This window comes from Lygodium microphyllum, chromosome 30, assembly GCF_053477565.2.
Source record: "Lygodium microphyllum isolate KBCC chromosome 30, Lygodium_microphyllum_v1.1.10, whole genome shotgun sequence".
NCBI classification, from domain to species: Eukaryota; Viridiplantae; Streptophyta; class Polypodiopsida; order Schizaeales; family Lygodiaceae; genus Lygodium; species Lygodium microphyllum.
The window spans coordinates 6,696,701-6,714,764 of record NC_141164.1 but is presented as its reverse complement, the minus strand read 5'-3'; the positions used below and the strand labels follow the sequence as shown (position 1 = coordinate 6,714,764).

Genomic DNA, 18,064 nt, shown 5'->3' with positions numbered 1-18,064 from the left:
CATAGGTGTGAATGAGTACACCTGGAGCTGTGTCAATGCTAGTGATGCACATGCATCTATAAGGAGTGGTCTCTCATCTAGTAAACATAATACGACAATTGTTCCTAATGATCCTTTCTTCAACACTCTGAAAAATACCACCTCAAATGATCCACAAGGCCAGACCAAGCAAGCATACTAGAAGCTTGTTAGAGGAGGAACAAGAAGATAAGAGGAATCACTTAGTGACATGGTCAACACTACCTGATTAATGACAATAAACCAAAAAACCAGCTTAAAAGACAAAAAAGCATTTGAGCAATAAAGGTATGTAATCATCAACATATTCACATTCTTCGTGTTTGATCTTTTCGACGTAATCACACATTCAAAAAAAAGATTTAGTGCGACGAATACAAATGGTTAAATCTCTATATGTTTTGTATTTTATTATCTAGTTAAGGTCAATGTTGTCTCAAAAAATCATTTAGTATTTTCAATGGATGTTTCAATAGGATAATGGATGATGAAGGCATATTGATTTTGTATGTCATTATTGTTGTTATTGTTGCCATGGCAATGTTGGAGTTATCACTAAGTAACTTGGATATTGGTGATGAACACCATGCATGTGCATTCTGCAATGAAGTAATATGTTGAGGTTTCCTAGCACAACATGCTATGCTTGCTCATCAAAAGCATGAGTGCCAAGCTTATCAAGCTTGTTCTAGACTGCGCAATTTTTTGAAGTAAAAACTTCTAAACAATTATATTAGTGGGATATTTTAAAGAAAGCGTGAGTTAGAAATACCACTTTTGAATATCTAGTTGCGAAGCTAGCAACACAAATGCAATTCAAGGACACAAACTTTCGAAGAGTAATATTGGTTAAGAAGTGTGTTTATGCAACCTACATAGCCCAAGTGGTTCAAACTTGGGGACTTCTAGCTGATTTGTATCAAGCTCAATTGTGCTACTCGCCATTCAAGAGTTCTGTGATACGTTGGTCATGTTCTAATTGCACAACACGCACATAGAGTGGCCACCTCTACAACTACAAATGTGTATAGATGCATTCCAATGCATTCAAGGAGTACCACTTATGATTGTGGCAACATATGGTAGTTACTATATACTAATTACTAACCCAATAAAGAACTATGGAGATTGTTCCAACAATGATGGGTTCCACTCGTCGATCAGTCGTCAAATAATTACGGCAGCCAATTGTGTTTTCTAGAACCATGATTTTTGTTAGGCGTATGAAGGAAACGCATTTTAATGTGTACACATGCAGTGTGGGTTTAGATATTGGTAGATAATTGCAAGTTTCGGCGGGTGAGCGCTCTCTCGGGAAGAGCAAAGCTGTGCTACCATACTCACGTACAAGAGCTGCTGTTGTACAGAAGCCTCCTGATGGATTTCAGCCAACTCTCCTCCTTCTAATCATAGTAATCGTCGTCGTTCCTCTTCCGAAAACTGTTCAGAATGCTTCCAAGAAATGTAAGCAACAGTAGAAATCCAAAGAGATTGAATCCACTCCCGACTTCAACTGCAATGCCGGGGCCGGGAGCAAAAAATGAGAATGGGGACCAACCCCAACCTCCCCCAAGGTATGGCGGCCCATAAAGAGGAGGGGCCACAAAAGGAGAAGGATTGATGTAGATATTGGACCTGCTATTCACCCCAACTTTAGTAAGACTTCCAAGGTATCTTGCACTACTCTTAATTAAGAAATCCTTTTTACCTCCTTGAGTTGTCAATCCTCGGTCCTGCAGAGCCTGATGGAGGTGATGAGCGGAATGCTTGACCACCAACTCGCCCACCACTCTTGGCTGCCATGGCAGCACCAACAGTTGGACCAAAGATCAGCAACCCAGTCATGGCAGCTGCCAATGCCATCTTGCCTAAACGCTTACGTGTACATTCCAAAATCTTCATGAATCCACTGAAAAAAATCAGCCACGATAACTCCCCTCTCTCTCTCTCTCTCTCTCTCTCTCTCTCTCTCTCTCTCAATGGGTAATTGTATTAATTACTGTGGACTGAAGAGACCACGGGATGAGCGCCCCCACCCTAATGAGTAGTTATTACATCAAATCACAAAAAAATACAAAAGTCGCAGCAAAGAAACTCTCTCTCTCTCTCTCTCTCATATATATATGAAAATAACTGTATGCCCTTCATTGCCCCAAACATCTCTTACTGTCCTCATACCATGCCGTGCCAAGGAATAAGCCCTACAATTAAGATAGTCTAACTCCACGTGGGTTTTGTATCCTGATAATTTATGTCCTGTTAAAAATTGCTTGTCAATTGACCATAAAAATACAATAAGAAAAGGAAACAAGAGCACTCGGATGCATAAAAGCACAAAATAGGAAATGATGCATGGATTCAAAGAGGGTTCACTTTCAGCTAGTGCTTGCTGGCAAAACCTCCTTGAGTAAATGCTCTCTAATCGCATGAGTTGCCATGTGGAACTTTTCTACAAGTCCATGTGAAATAACCGTACTTTCTCCAATTTTAAATGAGTCTTGTAGTAAACAGACAGCCTCAAAGGCTCCCTGCTGTCTATGGAAGAGAATTAACCAAAAGCATCAGAGGTGGACTGCGATCCTAATGCACAAACAAGCTATATAATAGACTGGTTGCTTTTGCTCATATAGTTCTGTCAGAGTAGAGTTTTTGATATTGCATGGTCAGACCTCCCTTACCTCCCTTTATCTGCCAGAAACATACTTCTCTTATCCTTTGACTCACTGCATTTTTATGATCATCATATACTATTGTTTTTTTTGCCATGTTCCCAAGCTGCAAGCACGATACAATTGCACACAAGCCATCCGTATGGCCTAGAAAGTAACGGGGGATGAAGCAGCCAAGTCAAGAACATCTAAAACTTAGAATTGTGTTTTACGAGGAAAAAGAATGGGGAAACTTTCCCTTCATTTTTGCATGATCAAATCAATTTACTCCTTACAAGATGTGGTCCATGCTATGAAGTAACATAAATTTTTCCAGTTGGGTTCAAAGCTCTCCCTGGCTCTCTCCCCCTCACACACACACACACGCATGCACACTTGCATGTGTGCACACCCATATGTGGATATGTGCACATGCATGTGTGTGCATGCTGGAACATTTAGCACTTGTTATGAGTGGTGGAAGTGCAAATATACTAAATCTCTATTCTACGAGTACCCCCTGCCAAAGAGTGGTCATACAGGGAGAAAAACCCTTCCCAGCACACAAGTAAATCTGGCTGTGTACAAAACAGTTCACACCATTACATCCAAAAGGAACATAGTAAGTGTAACAAACCTCCCTGAAGTAAATGATGAGCACATATACAAGGTATGGAAGATCACCCCCAAATGGTAGTAAGCCTAGAACCTTCTGGAAGACTTCAAACTTTCCTAATGGAAGAGCCTCCTCAAACACATCTACCACATTGCCCTACATTAGGGATGTCACAACACAAACAAACTTATATCCCTTTTATTATATTTGCATAGTCAATTACTAATTAGATTTGTTTTCTTTCTTATTTGAAGATACAAAGAAAAGTGCATTAGAGCTAGCCACCTGTAACCACGAACGAGCAGTCACCGATTATGGTGGAACCACCTAGTGGATTAGAAGAAAGATAGTTCACACTTTCACCTATATGACCCAATTAGGCATCTATAACCAAAAACTCAAACATATCAAGGTCAAACTCGCACACAAAAAGGATTAGTCCCTTGAAATGTGAGCCAGAGCAATCATTGCATGCACACGATAGCACCAAGGCATCACAACCCTCAAGTGGAGCAATAAAGAACTCTTTGTTGTCCACATATCCTTGAATGTGCAAATGAAGCTTCTCCATGAGTGGTGTGACAGGCTCTGCATGGCCCTTGCATGCCATACCAACTTCTCCCATGGGTCCCATCTCGTCCTCTCTGATACCGAGATAGGCTGCCATGTGTCCCTAGAGATCAAATTGCCTCGTGATCCATTATCAAAGAGCACGCTGATCTCTAATTTTGTCCCATGCTCTCCAATACTTAATATCATCATCATTGGGCTAATCACTAACAACATCTGGCATCAATCCAACTGATGTTTTGGACTTCTTACCCTCAAGATCTCCCTGATTTTCTAATTTTCCAACTTACTACCTATCGGGATAGTCCTTAGCCATGTGACCCTCGTGTTCACAAACAAAACATTTATTTGCAGCCCTTAATTCCTATGTTATGCAACTAATTTCCAGCACTTTCCTTGCTGTTTTGACCTCTTTTAAAGCTGATTTTCAGATCTGCCTCTTTTCTCAACCTTTGAACAACTTCTTATTCGACTTCTCACCACTTTCTTGGAAGCCCGAATCTTTCCCATATAGCAATGCATCAACTATAGCAACAGTCTCTATAGCTAAGAAATACTAGACACAGTGGATTTAATGCAAAAATCCATGATTCCCTTAGGCAACCCACATACATACTTTTCCACTTGCTCATGAAGGGGAATTGGACAAAAGGAAGTTACTGGCAACAAGGCAACCGGATCAAGCTTATTCCAAGTTGTCATGATGTCCACCTCAAATGTACTAGTAAACCAATTCGATGCAAACATTTGCTTGAATTGTACGCATGTTAAGGGTACTCTACCTTGCATTTAGAGCATGGACCACCACTACTCTGTATTCCCCTTCAAGAAAGTGGCTACCTTTTGAATCTTAGAAGATTCAATGAAGTTTTCCCGCGTATAGGTTGTATCAAATTGCTAAATAAAAGTCAAGGCTTTCAACCTATCTTCAACACCGTTGAAGTACTCAAACTTCACGCCTTTTCCACCCTCATCAATGTCTTTTACTACCCCTTTGGGAGTCAAATTGTCATACACTCGTTGCTACAAGTGAGTATTTGAATCCAATATTAGATGAGTACATTGAGTATGCGTCGTCTTTCTGTCTGAGTTACTTGAAGCACATCCGCTGTCTCGTGGAACCTTAGGGCATAGGACTAAAATATTGCCCGATAGCCATCTCGTCTCTTGATAATCTTATAGGTTTAGTATGAAAGAGAAGGATGAGATAGTAGGCAACTTCAAGTCTATTTAACTTGTTGCTCGAGAGCACTATGGAGTGCGAGACAGAAATGAGCAAATATCGAGTTGAGAGCTGAGAGTGAGAGAATCGAATGTGAGTATACCATGGTACACAAAGAATGAAAATGTATTCATATGTTAGGGTACAAATAAAATGTGAGTTCACATCCATAAGTTTATATATACAAGATTAATGGTAGTTTACACCCAAAGAGACTTTACACCCAACAACCTCCCACTTAAAGGCCCGAAGTGGTATATTTAAGCTATCCAACTTCCACTAGTCGAATGCAATGCTCATGCTGAGCCTTTGCAAGGCTTTAATGAGAATATCTGCAAGGTTATCTTAGGTTTTGACCTTAGTCAGTGGGACAAGGCCATCATCCAAGACCTGTCGAATGAAGTGATACCGAACATCTATGTGTTTGGTATGTGCATGAAACATAGCATTCTTAGCCAGACATATTGCACTCTAGCTATCACAACCAAGCACTGGAGTACATGAAAAAAGACCAAAATCCTTGACCAAATGGCCAAGCCAAATAGCTTCCTTAGAACCTTTTGTGGCTGAAATGTATTCAACCTCTTTAGTACTTAGTGCTACAATTTTCTGCAACCTTAAACACCAAGAAATAGCCTCACCAACCAAAGTAAAGACATACCCACTGGTAGAATTTCTAGTGTCAAGATCTACTGCCATGTCCGAATCACACAATCCCTATAACTCTAGTATACCTTATCCATAGCATATACACTTGTCTTGTGTACCTTTGAAGCATCTAAAGATACATTTCATTGCTTCCCAATATGGTTTGCCAGGGTTAGACATGAATCTACTAACAACTCCCACTATATGAGCAATGTCTAGACAAGTCGCAACCATGGCATACATCAAAGAACCACAAGCTTATGCATAAGGTACGCCCTTCATAGCAATAGCAAATGCATCATCTTTTGGGCAATCAACTTTACTAAGCTTTATATATGGCAGTAAAGGAACACCAAGAGGCTTAGCATCAGCCATATTAAATCTGCCAAGTACTTTGCCGATGTACTCGTCTTGTGAGAGAACAAGTGTTGCCTTTTATCTCTTTCAATGCACATGTCCAAAATGTATTCAGCTGCTCCCAAATCTTTCATTAAGAAGGCTGAGCTCAGTTGCCTATTAAGAGTATGTAAAGTACTCTTATGCTTTCCTACAATCAACATGTCATCCACATATAAAACCAGCACAATAAGGCTTCTATCATCCACCTTTTTAGTGTATAAGCAGTGATTTGCACGACTGTGTTTGAATCCTTGGCTGAGCATAAAAGTATCAAACTTTTTATACCATTGTCTAGGGGCTTGTTTCAGCCCATATAAGCTACGTTTCAGCTTACAAACTAAATGCTCTTTCCCTGGAATAGCAAAACCTTCAGGTTGTTTCATGTACAGCTCTTCATCCACGTCACTATGAAGAAAAGCAGTCTTCACATCCATCTGATCCAACTCTAAATCCAAGGATGCAATGAGAGCAAACAAAACATGGAGCATACTCATCTTCACCACCAATGAAAAAACCTCCTGGAAGTCTATGCCTTCCTTCTATATATAGCCCTTAGCAACCAAACATGCCTTGTATTTGGTCTTCCCATCAATACATTTCACCTTATAAACCCATTTATTAGAAATAGCTTTCCTATCCTTGGGGCAAAGGTACAAGCTCCCATGTGTTATTCACATATAGAGACTTCATATCTTGTTGCATAGCAAGCTCCCACTTTCTCTTGTTTTCGCATGACTGTGCCCTCTTTAAATGTCAAAGACTCGCCTTCATTAATCAATAATGCAATCCAAAGATGGCTGAAACCTCTATGGCTGCCTTCTGACATGTGTAGACCTTCTTACCCAATGATTTGTATACATCCTCAAGTATGTGCACACCATCAACTAGTGGCTGATTTTTAGCATTTTCTTGCTGTTGTAACCTGTTTTCAATAAGTTCTTCGCAAAGAAAGTCTAAATCTTCTCTCTCCTCATCATTCTCTCTCATCTCCCAGCCTTTCTACAGCCTTGCTCCGAAGATTATAGCATTGAGATCACCAAAAGTTGAGAAAATTTACATTTAACCTTGCAACCAAGGACAAGAGAAAACCAACCAACAATAGGAGATAGCATCTATATGCTGTTGAGACAAGGCAACAGCAATAAATGACTAATTTTCTTCAGTTCTTCATGAAAAAGTCTGAATCTTCTCTCTCCTTATCATTCTCTCTCATCTCCCGGCATTTCTACAGCCTTGCTTCAAAGAATACAACATTGAGATCACCAGAGGCTAAGAAAATCTACATTTAACCTTGGAAAGTGTGCCAAAGTTTGCAAGCTCCAAGACTTGGATTCAAAAGAGCTAAAGTTGTTTTCAGTCGAAATTCAAGTGGAGGGACCAACAAATCAATGAATTTGGGGCATTTTTCATCTCTATCAAAGCGGGTAAAGACCAATTGACTGTCCGAATCAAGGGGCAAATCAGATTGAAGACTTGCTGGTCATTTTGGATAACAAGGGGAGTTGGAATATCGAAAGGGATTGGAAAAATCCCATTGTACATCTTCTTCTTCTTCAATTAAGTTAAAGAAATACCGAAAGGGGCACCAGTTTTAGCGCCAACAGGGTATCCATTGTCCAAGATTGTAAGTTAATTTGCATTTCTTAGTTTTGTAATAAATATTGATGCTGTAACTAAGTTATAATCGAGGAATTACCACCCATCCATGGAAGCAAGGCTAGTTTCAAGAACACATCATTACAAGATGATGCCACATGGCATGACATGCATGTCGACACATGGCATGTCATACATGCTGACACATGGCACGATAATATCAACGATGACATACGCGATGATGCAAATATCATTAAGAATGTTTTACATAGAACTAGGGCTTGTCCCAGCTTACATAAGAACCAAGGGCTATCCTTGCTAGAGTGCCTATTACACTCAGCATACTTGGTATTTTGACAATGGTGCATCATGTCATGTCACTTCTAGGAAGTGTTTGTTCTCTTCTATACATTCAGCCTCTTCTAGCAAGAAGGTATCTTGTGCCAACAACACTTCTCGTGTGATTTGTGGTATTGGTAAGGTGCTGATTACAGCAATAGATGGCACAAATTTTCCAACTTTTGGATGTTTTTTATGTGTCTTGAGTTACCAACAACTTGCTTTCAATATCCGCTTTTAACAGACGTGGATTTTGTGTGACCTTTGAATATGATAAATGCATTGATTGTGACAGAGAGCATGATTATGCATTGAGGCTTTTCCGCACATTGTATAAAGGTCTCTTTCTTTTAAATGATCATGTGAAGAGATCTGACAAAGCATTTTCAATTGATACACTCACTCTAAAATGAAAAATGTGGAGTTATGACATGCTAGATATGGGCACATGAGTTTTGGCAATCTCATGACTCTTCACAGATATCAAATGGTTGATGCTTTGCCTACTTTGGATATTCCACCTCTCCATGCTTGTGAGAGTTGCATTCTTGGCAAAATGTATCGATTTGCCTTTAAGAAGAATGGTGTAGTGCATGTTGTCTAGAAATTACAACTTATACACAATGGTGTATGTGGTCCCATGCGGCCTCATGTTCTCAGGGGTCATCTTTCTTTTGTCATATTTATCAATAACTACTCTAGTACACTTGGGTGTATGCCTTGAAGGCCAAATCAGATGTATTTATGTACTTCAAACATTTGGTTGCCAAATTGGAAATTGAAAGTGCAAACTCTTCGCACAAATAGAGGGGGAAAGTATGTCACGAGGACGTGAAAATTTAATGCTTTGCTTATGTTTAATTGACATTTGATTAAAGGATTAATCAAATGTGCAATTAAAAGATACACATGTGTTGCACATGTGAGGTGCAAGCTATTTTTTTACAATTGAAAGCCCAAGGACCTTGTGAAAAAGATAGGTGTCAAAGGCAAAAGTTGTAACAAGTTACACTTGTTAGATTCTAGGTGAATTTTGGTGTCGGTTTGTCCCTAGGACCATTAATTGGCCATTAAGTGTCAGTGGTGACACTAGGGACTAGGCATTAATTAATGGATTAATGCTTGTCCAAGGGTCAATTAATGCATGGGACCACTTTGGGTTGCAAATAGGCTAGCCAATTAATTTTTGGATGGGTAAGGTCAATTTTCTGGGCATGGATTAAGGACTGAATTAATTTTCAGAATTAATTAATTCTGAAAATTAATTAAATGGCTGGAAATTGCTGAAAATGGATTAAGAAAGCTGCCACTTAGCAAAACTTTCCCATGCAAGTGGGGGAAAGGCTAAATAGGGCTAAAGGGAGAGAGAAATCTCGTTTTTTCATTTTGGAGCTGTTGGGAAGAGGTGTTGGATTGTTGCTGCCAGCTTTTGGGGCCATTTCCCAGCCATTGGAGACCATTTTGGTGATGGAGATTGTATATTCTTGACCTTGGGAAGCTGGCAATTGTTGCTGATGCACTTTTTCCTGAAGATCACAATCTCTGATGCTCCTATTGTTGTTGGTGCATCCGTTTGGGGTTGGTACAACAGGGCAGCAGCTGATTTTGATCAGTTCTTCGCGACAAAATCTCAGAATTTTCTCTCTCTACAGCATTCTCTCATCTCCTTTAGCCTATGCTCAACCATTCTCAGCAATTCTTAGCCATTCGAAGGAGATCTCAGCCATTTTTTGTGGGCTGATCTGTAATTTCTGCTGTAAACCCTAATTCACAGCAGGTTTAGCAACCACCTTGGGATCCGTGCCAAAGATTGAAGGCTCAAGGGACCGAAATCAGCAGCTGATAATTGAAAATTATCAAGGGAATTCAAGAGCCAACCCATCCCAAATTGATTTGGGGCAGCATTTGGCCAACCAAGGGTCAAATTGGAGAAGAAGTCCTGGGTGAATCAAGGGGCAAATGACCCAAAAGGCTTGCTGGTCATTTATGACAGCAAGAGCAATTGGTTAGTAGGAGGAGATTGAAGAATCTCGAGTTGTATTGCTTCCAATTGAATGAAAGCTAAAGAAATACCGCAAGGGGCGCCAATTTTGGGGCCAACAGGGTGTATACTGTCGAAGAATGTTATGGTAAAGTGTGTATTTCATTTTATGTTCATTTATTTATTGCTGTAATTAACTCTTAAATCAGGTTATCACCACCCATTCCAAGAAGGCAGGCCGGTTTCATGGTTCCATTGCCGGGATACATCAAATCTCTTGATTTGGTGGGCCCGAGGCACTTGATTGCAAGCCAAAGCTTTGTGCTAGTGTTGATCTTTGTACTCAGCTGAGAAATTACAGCAAGATGTCTTCATACAGTGGGATGCAATCAAGCAGTAATGATGCCTCTCATGATGCACATTCACATGTGAAAGAAGGAAATGCAATGCCTAATCTTGGACAAGGCACGAATCATGGACAACATGCTGAAAATGTGGCTGAAGGCCAAGATGTTGGACCCTCAATGCAAAAAGAGGATGATGATCAACAAGGGGAAATGAAATTCGATGATGCATTCAGGAATCGAATGAGGGCAGCAGCCAATATCTTTGCTGCATTGGCAAAAGATCCTTAATTTACTCGGTTTTTGAACACTCCTACGAAGGACAACAAGGGCAAGAAGAGAAAATCCTCTTCTAGAACTTCGGGACAGCAAGATGCACCGAAGAACAAGCCAAAGCCTTCTCAAGATGCTCCTAAAGATGCTCATGGTGAAAAGCAGTTGGTGCCAGTTGGGCAAGAAATGCAAATGCAAGTTCATGATGTAAATGCTAATCCTATGGTTTTTGGACAGCAAGGTTTGCATGAGAATTTGGGGCAACCAGCTTACTTTGGTGGTAGCACAATTTTTCATGCTATGGTGGGTGAGCGACCGAATGTGGGAATGCATGGCACACCTCCCCATAATTTTCAGCAACCAATGCATGTCTTGCATAACCCAATGTACTCGGGTATGGCTCATGGAATGCATAATCCGATGTATGGCGGCATCGTTATGATGCCTGGTGTGCAAAATCACACATATGGGCAAGCATCGATACCCCTTTTGGGACTCAAGGAATAAGTGCTGGTCATGCAAATGCTCCGTTTAATGCTGGCTATCATGGAAATTGCCTCTACACTAGCGGATACACTATGCCTTTCATGTGAGCTTGTTGAGGCCTTTTTATGCTAATGTGCCTAAGGATGTATCTGCTGAAATTCAGTCCAATGTAGAGGCATTGGATGAGATATTGGTATCCGAGCAGATTTTGGCACATAAAGAGAAAAGGTCAAAGATAAAGCTTCCATAAGCTATTGGGTGAAGTTTCACAACTGTTCACCAATGGATGCTAAATGGATGGAAGAGGATGACTTGGCAGACCATCCTCAGTTGTTGCAACTTTACCTTGATGCCTTTCAATTAGAGCCGACTTTGGATCGGGCTCTTTCAGGTTCAACAAGGCAAGGGTCCAGAGTACCACGTGATACTCAAAGGGGAGGTAGCACTTCCACTCCTCCAGGAATGGACTGCTCACATGTATAGTGGATCTCGGATGTATTCAGCATGCATCCAAGGTACTATGCTGACAGTATGTCTACCATGAGGTCACTATTCAGTGTACTAGTCACTGTGGTATGTATGCAAATGGGTATGGTTTTCACTGCAGCTCTGAAACTGTACATTTACATCAGGTTATGATCATGAGAGACTGATTATCGAGTGCTGGTTTTCAGTGTATGATCATTAGTTTTAGTGGTATTCAGCTGGTTCTATGGACAGCAGCATGTGTATTGAATGCCATTGACAATTCAGCCATGGTTTTGGCTCGATTTATGCTTTACTATGGTTGTGTAGTCAGCACTGTTGAGAAACAAGAGTTTGGGATGCATCCAATGAGTTTCTGGCAACAATTCTGGACTATTGTTGAGCTTTATGCTATGTTTATGCTGGCTGGAAATTTTCAGCAAATGGTGGGCATATGAGATAGTTAGCCAGCAGTGGCCAATGTTGTGTTGACTATGATGCCTTGTGGAAATTCCAGTGCAGTATTGTTTACTTTGACACATTACAGTGCAATCGAGGACGATTGCAAGAATTTCAAGGGGGTGGTCTATCACGAGGACGTGAAAATTTGATGCTTTGCTTATGTTTAATTGACATTTGATTAAAGGATTAATCAAATGTGCAATTAAAAGATGCACATGTGAGGTGCAAGCTACTTTTTTACAGTTGAAGGCCCAAGGACCCTGTGAAAAAGATAGATGTCAAAGGCAAAAGTTGTAACAAGTTACACTTGTTAAATTCTAGGTGAATTTTGGTGTCGGTTTGTCCTTAGGACCATTAATTGGCCAATAAGTGTCAGTGGTGACACTAGGGACTAGGCATTAATTAATGGATTAATACTTGTCCAAGCGTCAATTAATGCATGGGACCACTTTGGGTTGCAAATAGGCTAGCCAATTAATTTTTGGATGGGTAAGGTCAATTTTCTGGGCATGGATTAAGGGCTGAATTAATTTTCAGAATTAATTAATTCTGAAAATTAATTAAATGGCTGGAAATTGCTAAAAATGGATTAAGAAAACTGCCACTTAGCAAAACTTTCCCATGCAAGTAGGGGAAAGGCTAAATAGGGCTGAAGGGAGAGGGAAATCTCGTTTTTTTATTTTGGAGCTATTGGGAAGAGGTGTTGAACTGTTGCTGCCAGCTTTTGGGGCCATTTCCTAGCCATTGGAGACCATTTTGGTAATGGAGATTGCATATTCTCGACCTTGGGAAGCTGGCAATTGTTGCTGATGCACTTTCTCCTGAAGATCACAGTCTCTAATGCTCCTATTGTTGTTGGTGCATCCGTTTGGAGCTGGTACAACAAAGCAGCAGCTGATTTTGATCAATTCTTCGCAACAAAATCTCAGAATTTTCTCTCTCTATAGCATTCTCTCATCTCCTTCAGCCTATGCTCAACCATTCTCAGCAATTCTTAGCCATTCGAAGGAGATCTCAACCATTTTTGGTAGGCTGATCTGTAATTTCTGCTGTAAACCCTAATTCACAGCAGGTTTAGCAGTCACCTTGGGATCCGTGCCAGAGATTGAAAGCTCAAGGGACTGAAATCAGCAGCTGATAATTGAAGATTATCAAGGGAATTCATGAGCTGACCTATCCCAAATTGATTTGGGGCAGCATTTGACCAACCAAGGGTCAAATTGAAGAAGAAGTCCTAGGTGAATCAAGGGGCAAATGACCCAAAAGGCTTGCTGGTCATTTATGACAACAAGTGCAATTGGTTAGCAAGAGGAGATTGAAGAATCTCGAGTTGTACTCCTTCCAATTGAATGAAAGCTAAAGAAATACCGCAAGGGGCGCCAATTTTGGGGCCAATAGGGTGTCTACTGTCCAAGAATGTTATGGTAAAGTGTGTATTTCATTTTATGTGCATTTATTTATTGCTGTAATTAACTCTTAAATCAAGTTATCACCACCCATTCCAAGAAGGAAGGCTGGTTTCAAAGTACATGTCTAAAGCCTTTAAGCTTATTTGTTAGACCATGGCATTGCACATCAATCTACAGTGAGAATGAATCCTCAATAAAACCATACTCTTATGGAAATGACTAGATGCATATGCATGTTGAAGAGCAAAAGCAAAATAGTGAACTTCCATCTAGCAAGAAAGGTGACTTGCATTCCTCACCTTCCACAACATGAGCTACACAATCATCAATGACAACCATTGCTACTCCATCAAACTCCACTAGTCAACTCCCAAGATTCCACATCTACAATGCATACAATGGCACACTACGTCGGATAATGATTGCCAAGAGATTAACACTCATCTAGGAGGGGGCAAATGTAACTAACTTTAGAGATTGTCAAATACAGTGACCATTAAAAATATTAAAAGTCCTAGCTCTTAAAGTCCACAAGTGTAAAGAAGTTGACAAATGCACCAAGGTTTACTAAAGCTATAAAAAATAGTAACTACTAAAAATAATAAGTGAGGCTAGGACTTAAAAATAGAAAGAAGCGACCAACCCATTAAATGAAATATTATTTTTTCAAAAATATTTTAGGCTTATTATCTCTTCAAATTTTATCGCTATTTATTGTAAGTCCCAAGATCGGACCTTCGAGAGTTTGTTTGAAATATACCCACTGTATGTCCAACAAGCCTATGCTTACTCCCATGATGCAAGTTGTATAAGCCCTGGCATAAGGCTAAAATGTCCAACAAGCCTATGTGCACTAAAATACCTCGCAAACTAAATAGAAAAATAAAATGTATACATATTAGGGGGTATAGCATGAAAACCAAAAGACTAATCAAGAAAGGTGGATTATGATTGAGAGTGGAAGCAAAGAAAACTCAGAAGTTAATTAAGAAAATCGAGCAGCTGATTCTACATGTCATGCTGTCTATTTAGGAGGGAATAACAATATTTTCTTATTGTTATGTAATGGGCACAGTTCTCCCCCTCATAATCAGCAACAAAGGGAATTGCTGATGATAATGCCCCTGCCCTTAAACTCATTGGCAGGCTTCAAAACAGCATCCCTTGATAGGATGATCCTCCTGATTATCAATTGACCAACTCCCTCTTATTCAGACTGTAGCCATCCTTTTCTGCATGTAGCTGGTTATGGGTTCCCCTAGGGATGCCCTAACAATCTCTCTGCAATACTAGTAGTTTGCTTAAGCATAGCGACTGCAGTCCAGCCTTCCATCCTTCTACATTTGTCATATCCACACCACCTTGTTGCCAAACCATGCTATGCTGCTTCAGAAAAAGACGATGCTATGGATTTCAAACTCCACTCCAAACAGGAGCTGGCCATAGAGCCTTGACCACAAAATCAATCCCCATAGTCAATGGGTCCTCAAACTAATAATACTACTGCTTCTGAATAGACTTCCACACTGCTTTCTTCACAACTGGCTCCCCACAGTCATTACTGGCCCATGCAATAACGTCGATTGCTCCTCTTGGCTGAAATTGGCTGCTACCTGCTGCTTACACTGGTCTACGCATGATGATCTTCAGTTGGCAATGCTGAAACACACGACAACCTTAAGAACACGCTCGATTCATTACATCGAGGAACAATTCTAAACACATTCCCCAATATGGTTGCTGCTCCCAAAAAAGGTCCAAATCTTCTCTCTCCCTTCTTGTGTTATAAAGAAGTACTCTTCCTGTATTCAATCTGCCTTCCACATTAATGTGGCCTCCTGCTGGTAAAACAGTCCTTCAGGATATAAAATTCACCGCATCAGTGCTTCAAATCACCAGCTGCCTTTAGAATAATATGTGCTGCCACTGCTCATGATTGTGCTCTCTGATCAGTCGCCTCCCTCCCATGATGACCCCCCCCCCCCCCCTTCTGCTTTTCAGCACTTCTGAGCCAACGCTCAGCCTCCTCATGCAGAAGGTGAGACAACTGACCAAGGATTGCCCAGTTCTCCCATCATCCACCACCAAAATAGCTGCCAATTCTGGACTATGCATGCGGCCACACAATGTTGATCATATTGATGATTCCGCGAGTAGTCAGGCCCCTCCATCAGCCTTCTCGATCTCCTCGCCCACTTCCTCTTGGTTGGCCATGAACCTTCCGGTATTTGGTCCAAAGATCTGTGTTGCCTTTCACTTTTGCCTTTTCTAAGGCTTACTAAGCTGTCTTTTGGACCATTGCTTCACTTGTATGCTTTTGATACCTAGGTTTCTTTAAATAAACAATGCTTTTTTTCTTAAAAGATGGAGATCTTTTTTCTTTTTTAGATATCACAGAAGCCTTGGGTACATTTTGGTGCCCGATAGTCTTTGACACACTCAAGTTTGCATTGGCTGGAGTCATCCAATGTAAATTTTGATACCCAACCTCTTACACTATCTTCTGGATTTTCCCCACTACTCTCTAATGTTGACACCATGCTTCCTTTTATTTCTCTCTTTTTTTTTGGCCAAGGGTTTTCCTGGCTGATTTAGATAAATATGACATTGCCAAAAAAACGTGTGACAATGCAAGGTTTTTGTGAGTAGAGATGTCATATTCTCTGAAGATTCGGCCATAGATTTGTTTCTTGGAAGTATCCCTCCTAATAAGCCACCATATAGGGTGAGTGCAGCCCAACATGAGATTTATGAGTCTAAGATGAATGAACTGTTAGAAAAGGGGCTGATTCAGCCAATCTCATCTCCTTTTTGCTCATATGTGCTTTTGGTGCAAAAGAAGAATGGTTTATGGTGTACATGCATCAATTATTGTGCCTTGAATAAGATTACAATCAAGAATCGGTTTCCCATTCATAGGATTGACAATATCATGGATAGACTACAAGGATTGACCATATTGCTCAATCATGTGAAAAGATGCAGAATGAACTTCTAGATCAGTAAACTTCTAATGGTCTGAAAAGGGCCTGCCTGTTATGCTAGTCCATAATACTAGTACGAGTAAGTAGTGGAATCGTCTTTGCTGGTGATTCATCAGCCATGATTTTCCCGATCATACTTGGCAATAAAATCATGTCACGTGATTGTCTGTGGTTGAGCCATAATTCAAACCTTGCAGGATACAATTCTGAGATTAGTTAATGCAGAGAAACCCTTCATCCTCACTTGGGAAACACAGGATCCAACACCATGTACCGAAGAAAACGTGCTCAAATAAACATAAAAATCCATCGAGTATCAGATTCAAGGTCACGAAAGACATATGCCGACGTTTAAGCGAGAACTTACACTTGAATAGAAAATATATTCACCGAGCAATGCACTGGTATCATAAGGACGATTATATCAGTAAAGGAGCTCATTACCTCCCTTCAGAACGCTCTTCAGCAGTAGCAGATGAGACCGTAAAATTGCGACCAGTGCTGACGGAACCCGTTGTGCTACGTCATAACACAGAACAACGAGCACAGTTACTGCTGTTGGCAGGAAATATCCAGAATTAACCAAAAGCGATGCAAGCACTACCTCGGCTCAATATCGTAATTATTGGCATGGTTGCCTTCGGCACACACCGATGGATGATAAGCGTGACGCCGTCGATGATAGGAACGACGGGGTGGGCAGCTATGCCAGTTGTTATTGTTATTATTTGTAAGGGTCGTACTCTTGCTATGGAGGGGATTGAAGAAGTAGGTGGAGGCCATCATCATGATGATCATCTCACTCTCCTTCAACAGTGATGACGAGCGCGCGACAGAGAGAGGCACACACACACGGACGCACAGAGAGGGTAACTCGTGAAGCTGAGGAGCAGCTTCTAAATATTTTTCCTTTATTGTTGCATTACCAGATTATCTTTGTCTGTTCGCCCATCGAAAGGGACTATAGAAAGAGACTATAGAAAAGTAGGGAAGACTCGAGAGACACTCTACGCGCCTGTGGAATTTGGCTTGGTTGGTAAGGGCGGGTTCATACTTTGATGGCCGAACAATTGGTAATCCTTGTGTCTGCCTAGAGTGTGTTCAGATTAAAGGGAAGATCCAAGATGTTCTCAAGGATGTGGTTTTTGGCAAAATGGTTACGTGGGAAGTGTTCTATTGGGTTAGAAGTTACTTGGCGGGGGTTCAACCCTTGTGAAATTCACTTTATCGAAGTTGTTTGGCCCAACTAGTGCGGAACTGATTCAAAAAGCCGAGTTTAGCGGCGTATTTTATGAAGCGAATAGAAACTAGACACATCTACAAGCGTGTCCTTTTTTTCATTTCTAGGCGTGGAGTTTGAACCCGCCCTAATTACTCGTCAACTTAGATCACTATGGCTAGGCCCAAGGAGTGACACTCTGCCTCCCATTAGAATTTGGCTTGGTTGAGTAATTACTTGTCAACTTGTCACTGTGGCTAGGCCCACACAGTGATTTTTTTCAATGTTTTGCATTAGGGTTCAAAGGCATATTTTATGTAGTAAGAAGGTTAAGAGGAGGTTGATATAAGGAACGTAGGGTGAAGGGGCTGAAAAGGTCGTGGCC

At 40.7% G+C, this 18,064-nt stretch overlaps 1 protein-coding gene across 1 annotated transcript; it reads right to left on the bottom strand.

Annotated features, from left to right (window-relative positions):
• Positions 1-839: 839 nt before the first annotated feature.
• LOC148009519 (uncharacterized) lies at positions 840-17,407 on the bottom strand. The gene is made up of 4 exons (XM_087672363.1): positions 17,065-17,407; positions 16,905-16,979; positions 1,727-1,927; positions 840-1,653 (listed from the first exon to the last, which is right to left on the bottom strand). Exons 1-4 carry the CDS (start codon positions 17,256-17,258, stop codon positions 1,422-1,424), a joined length of 702 nt encoding a protein of 233 aa, XP_087528489.1. The 5' UTR covers positions 17,259-17,407; the 3' UTR covers positions 840-1,421.
• Between the last annotated feature and the right edge of the window lie 657 nt (positions 17,408-18,064).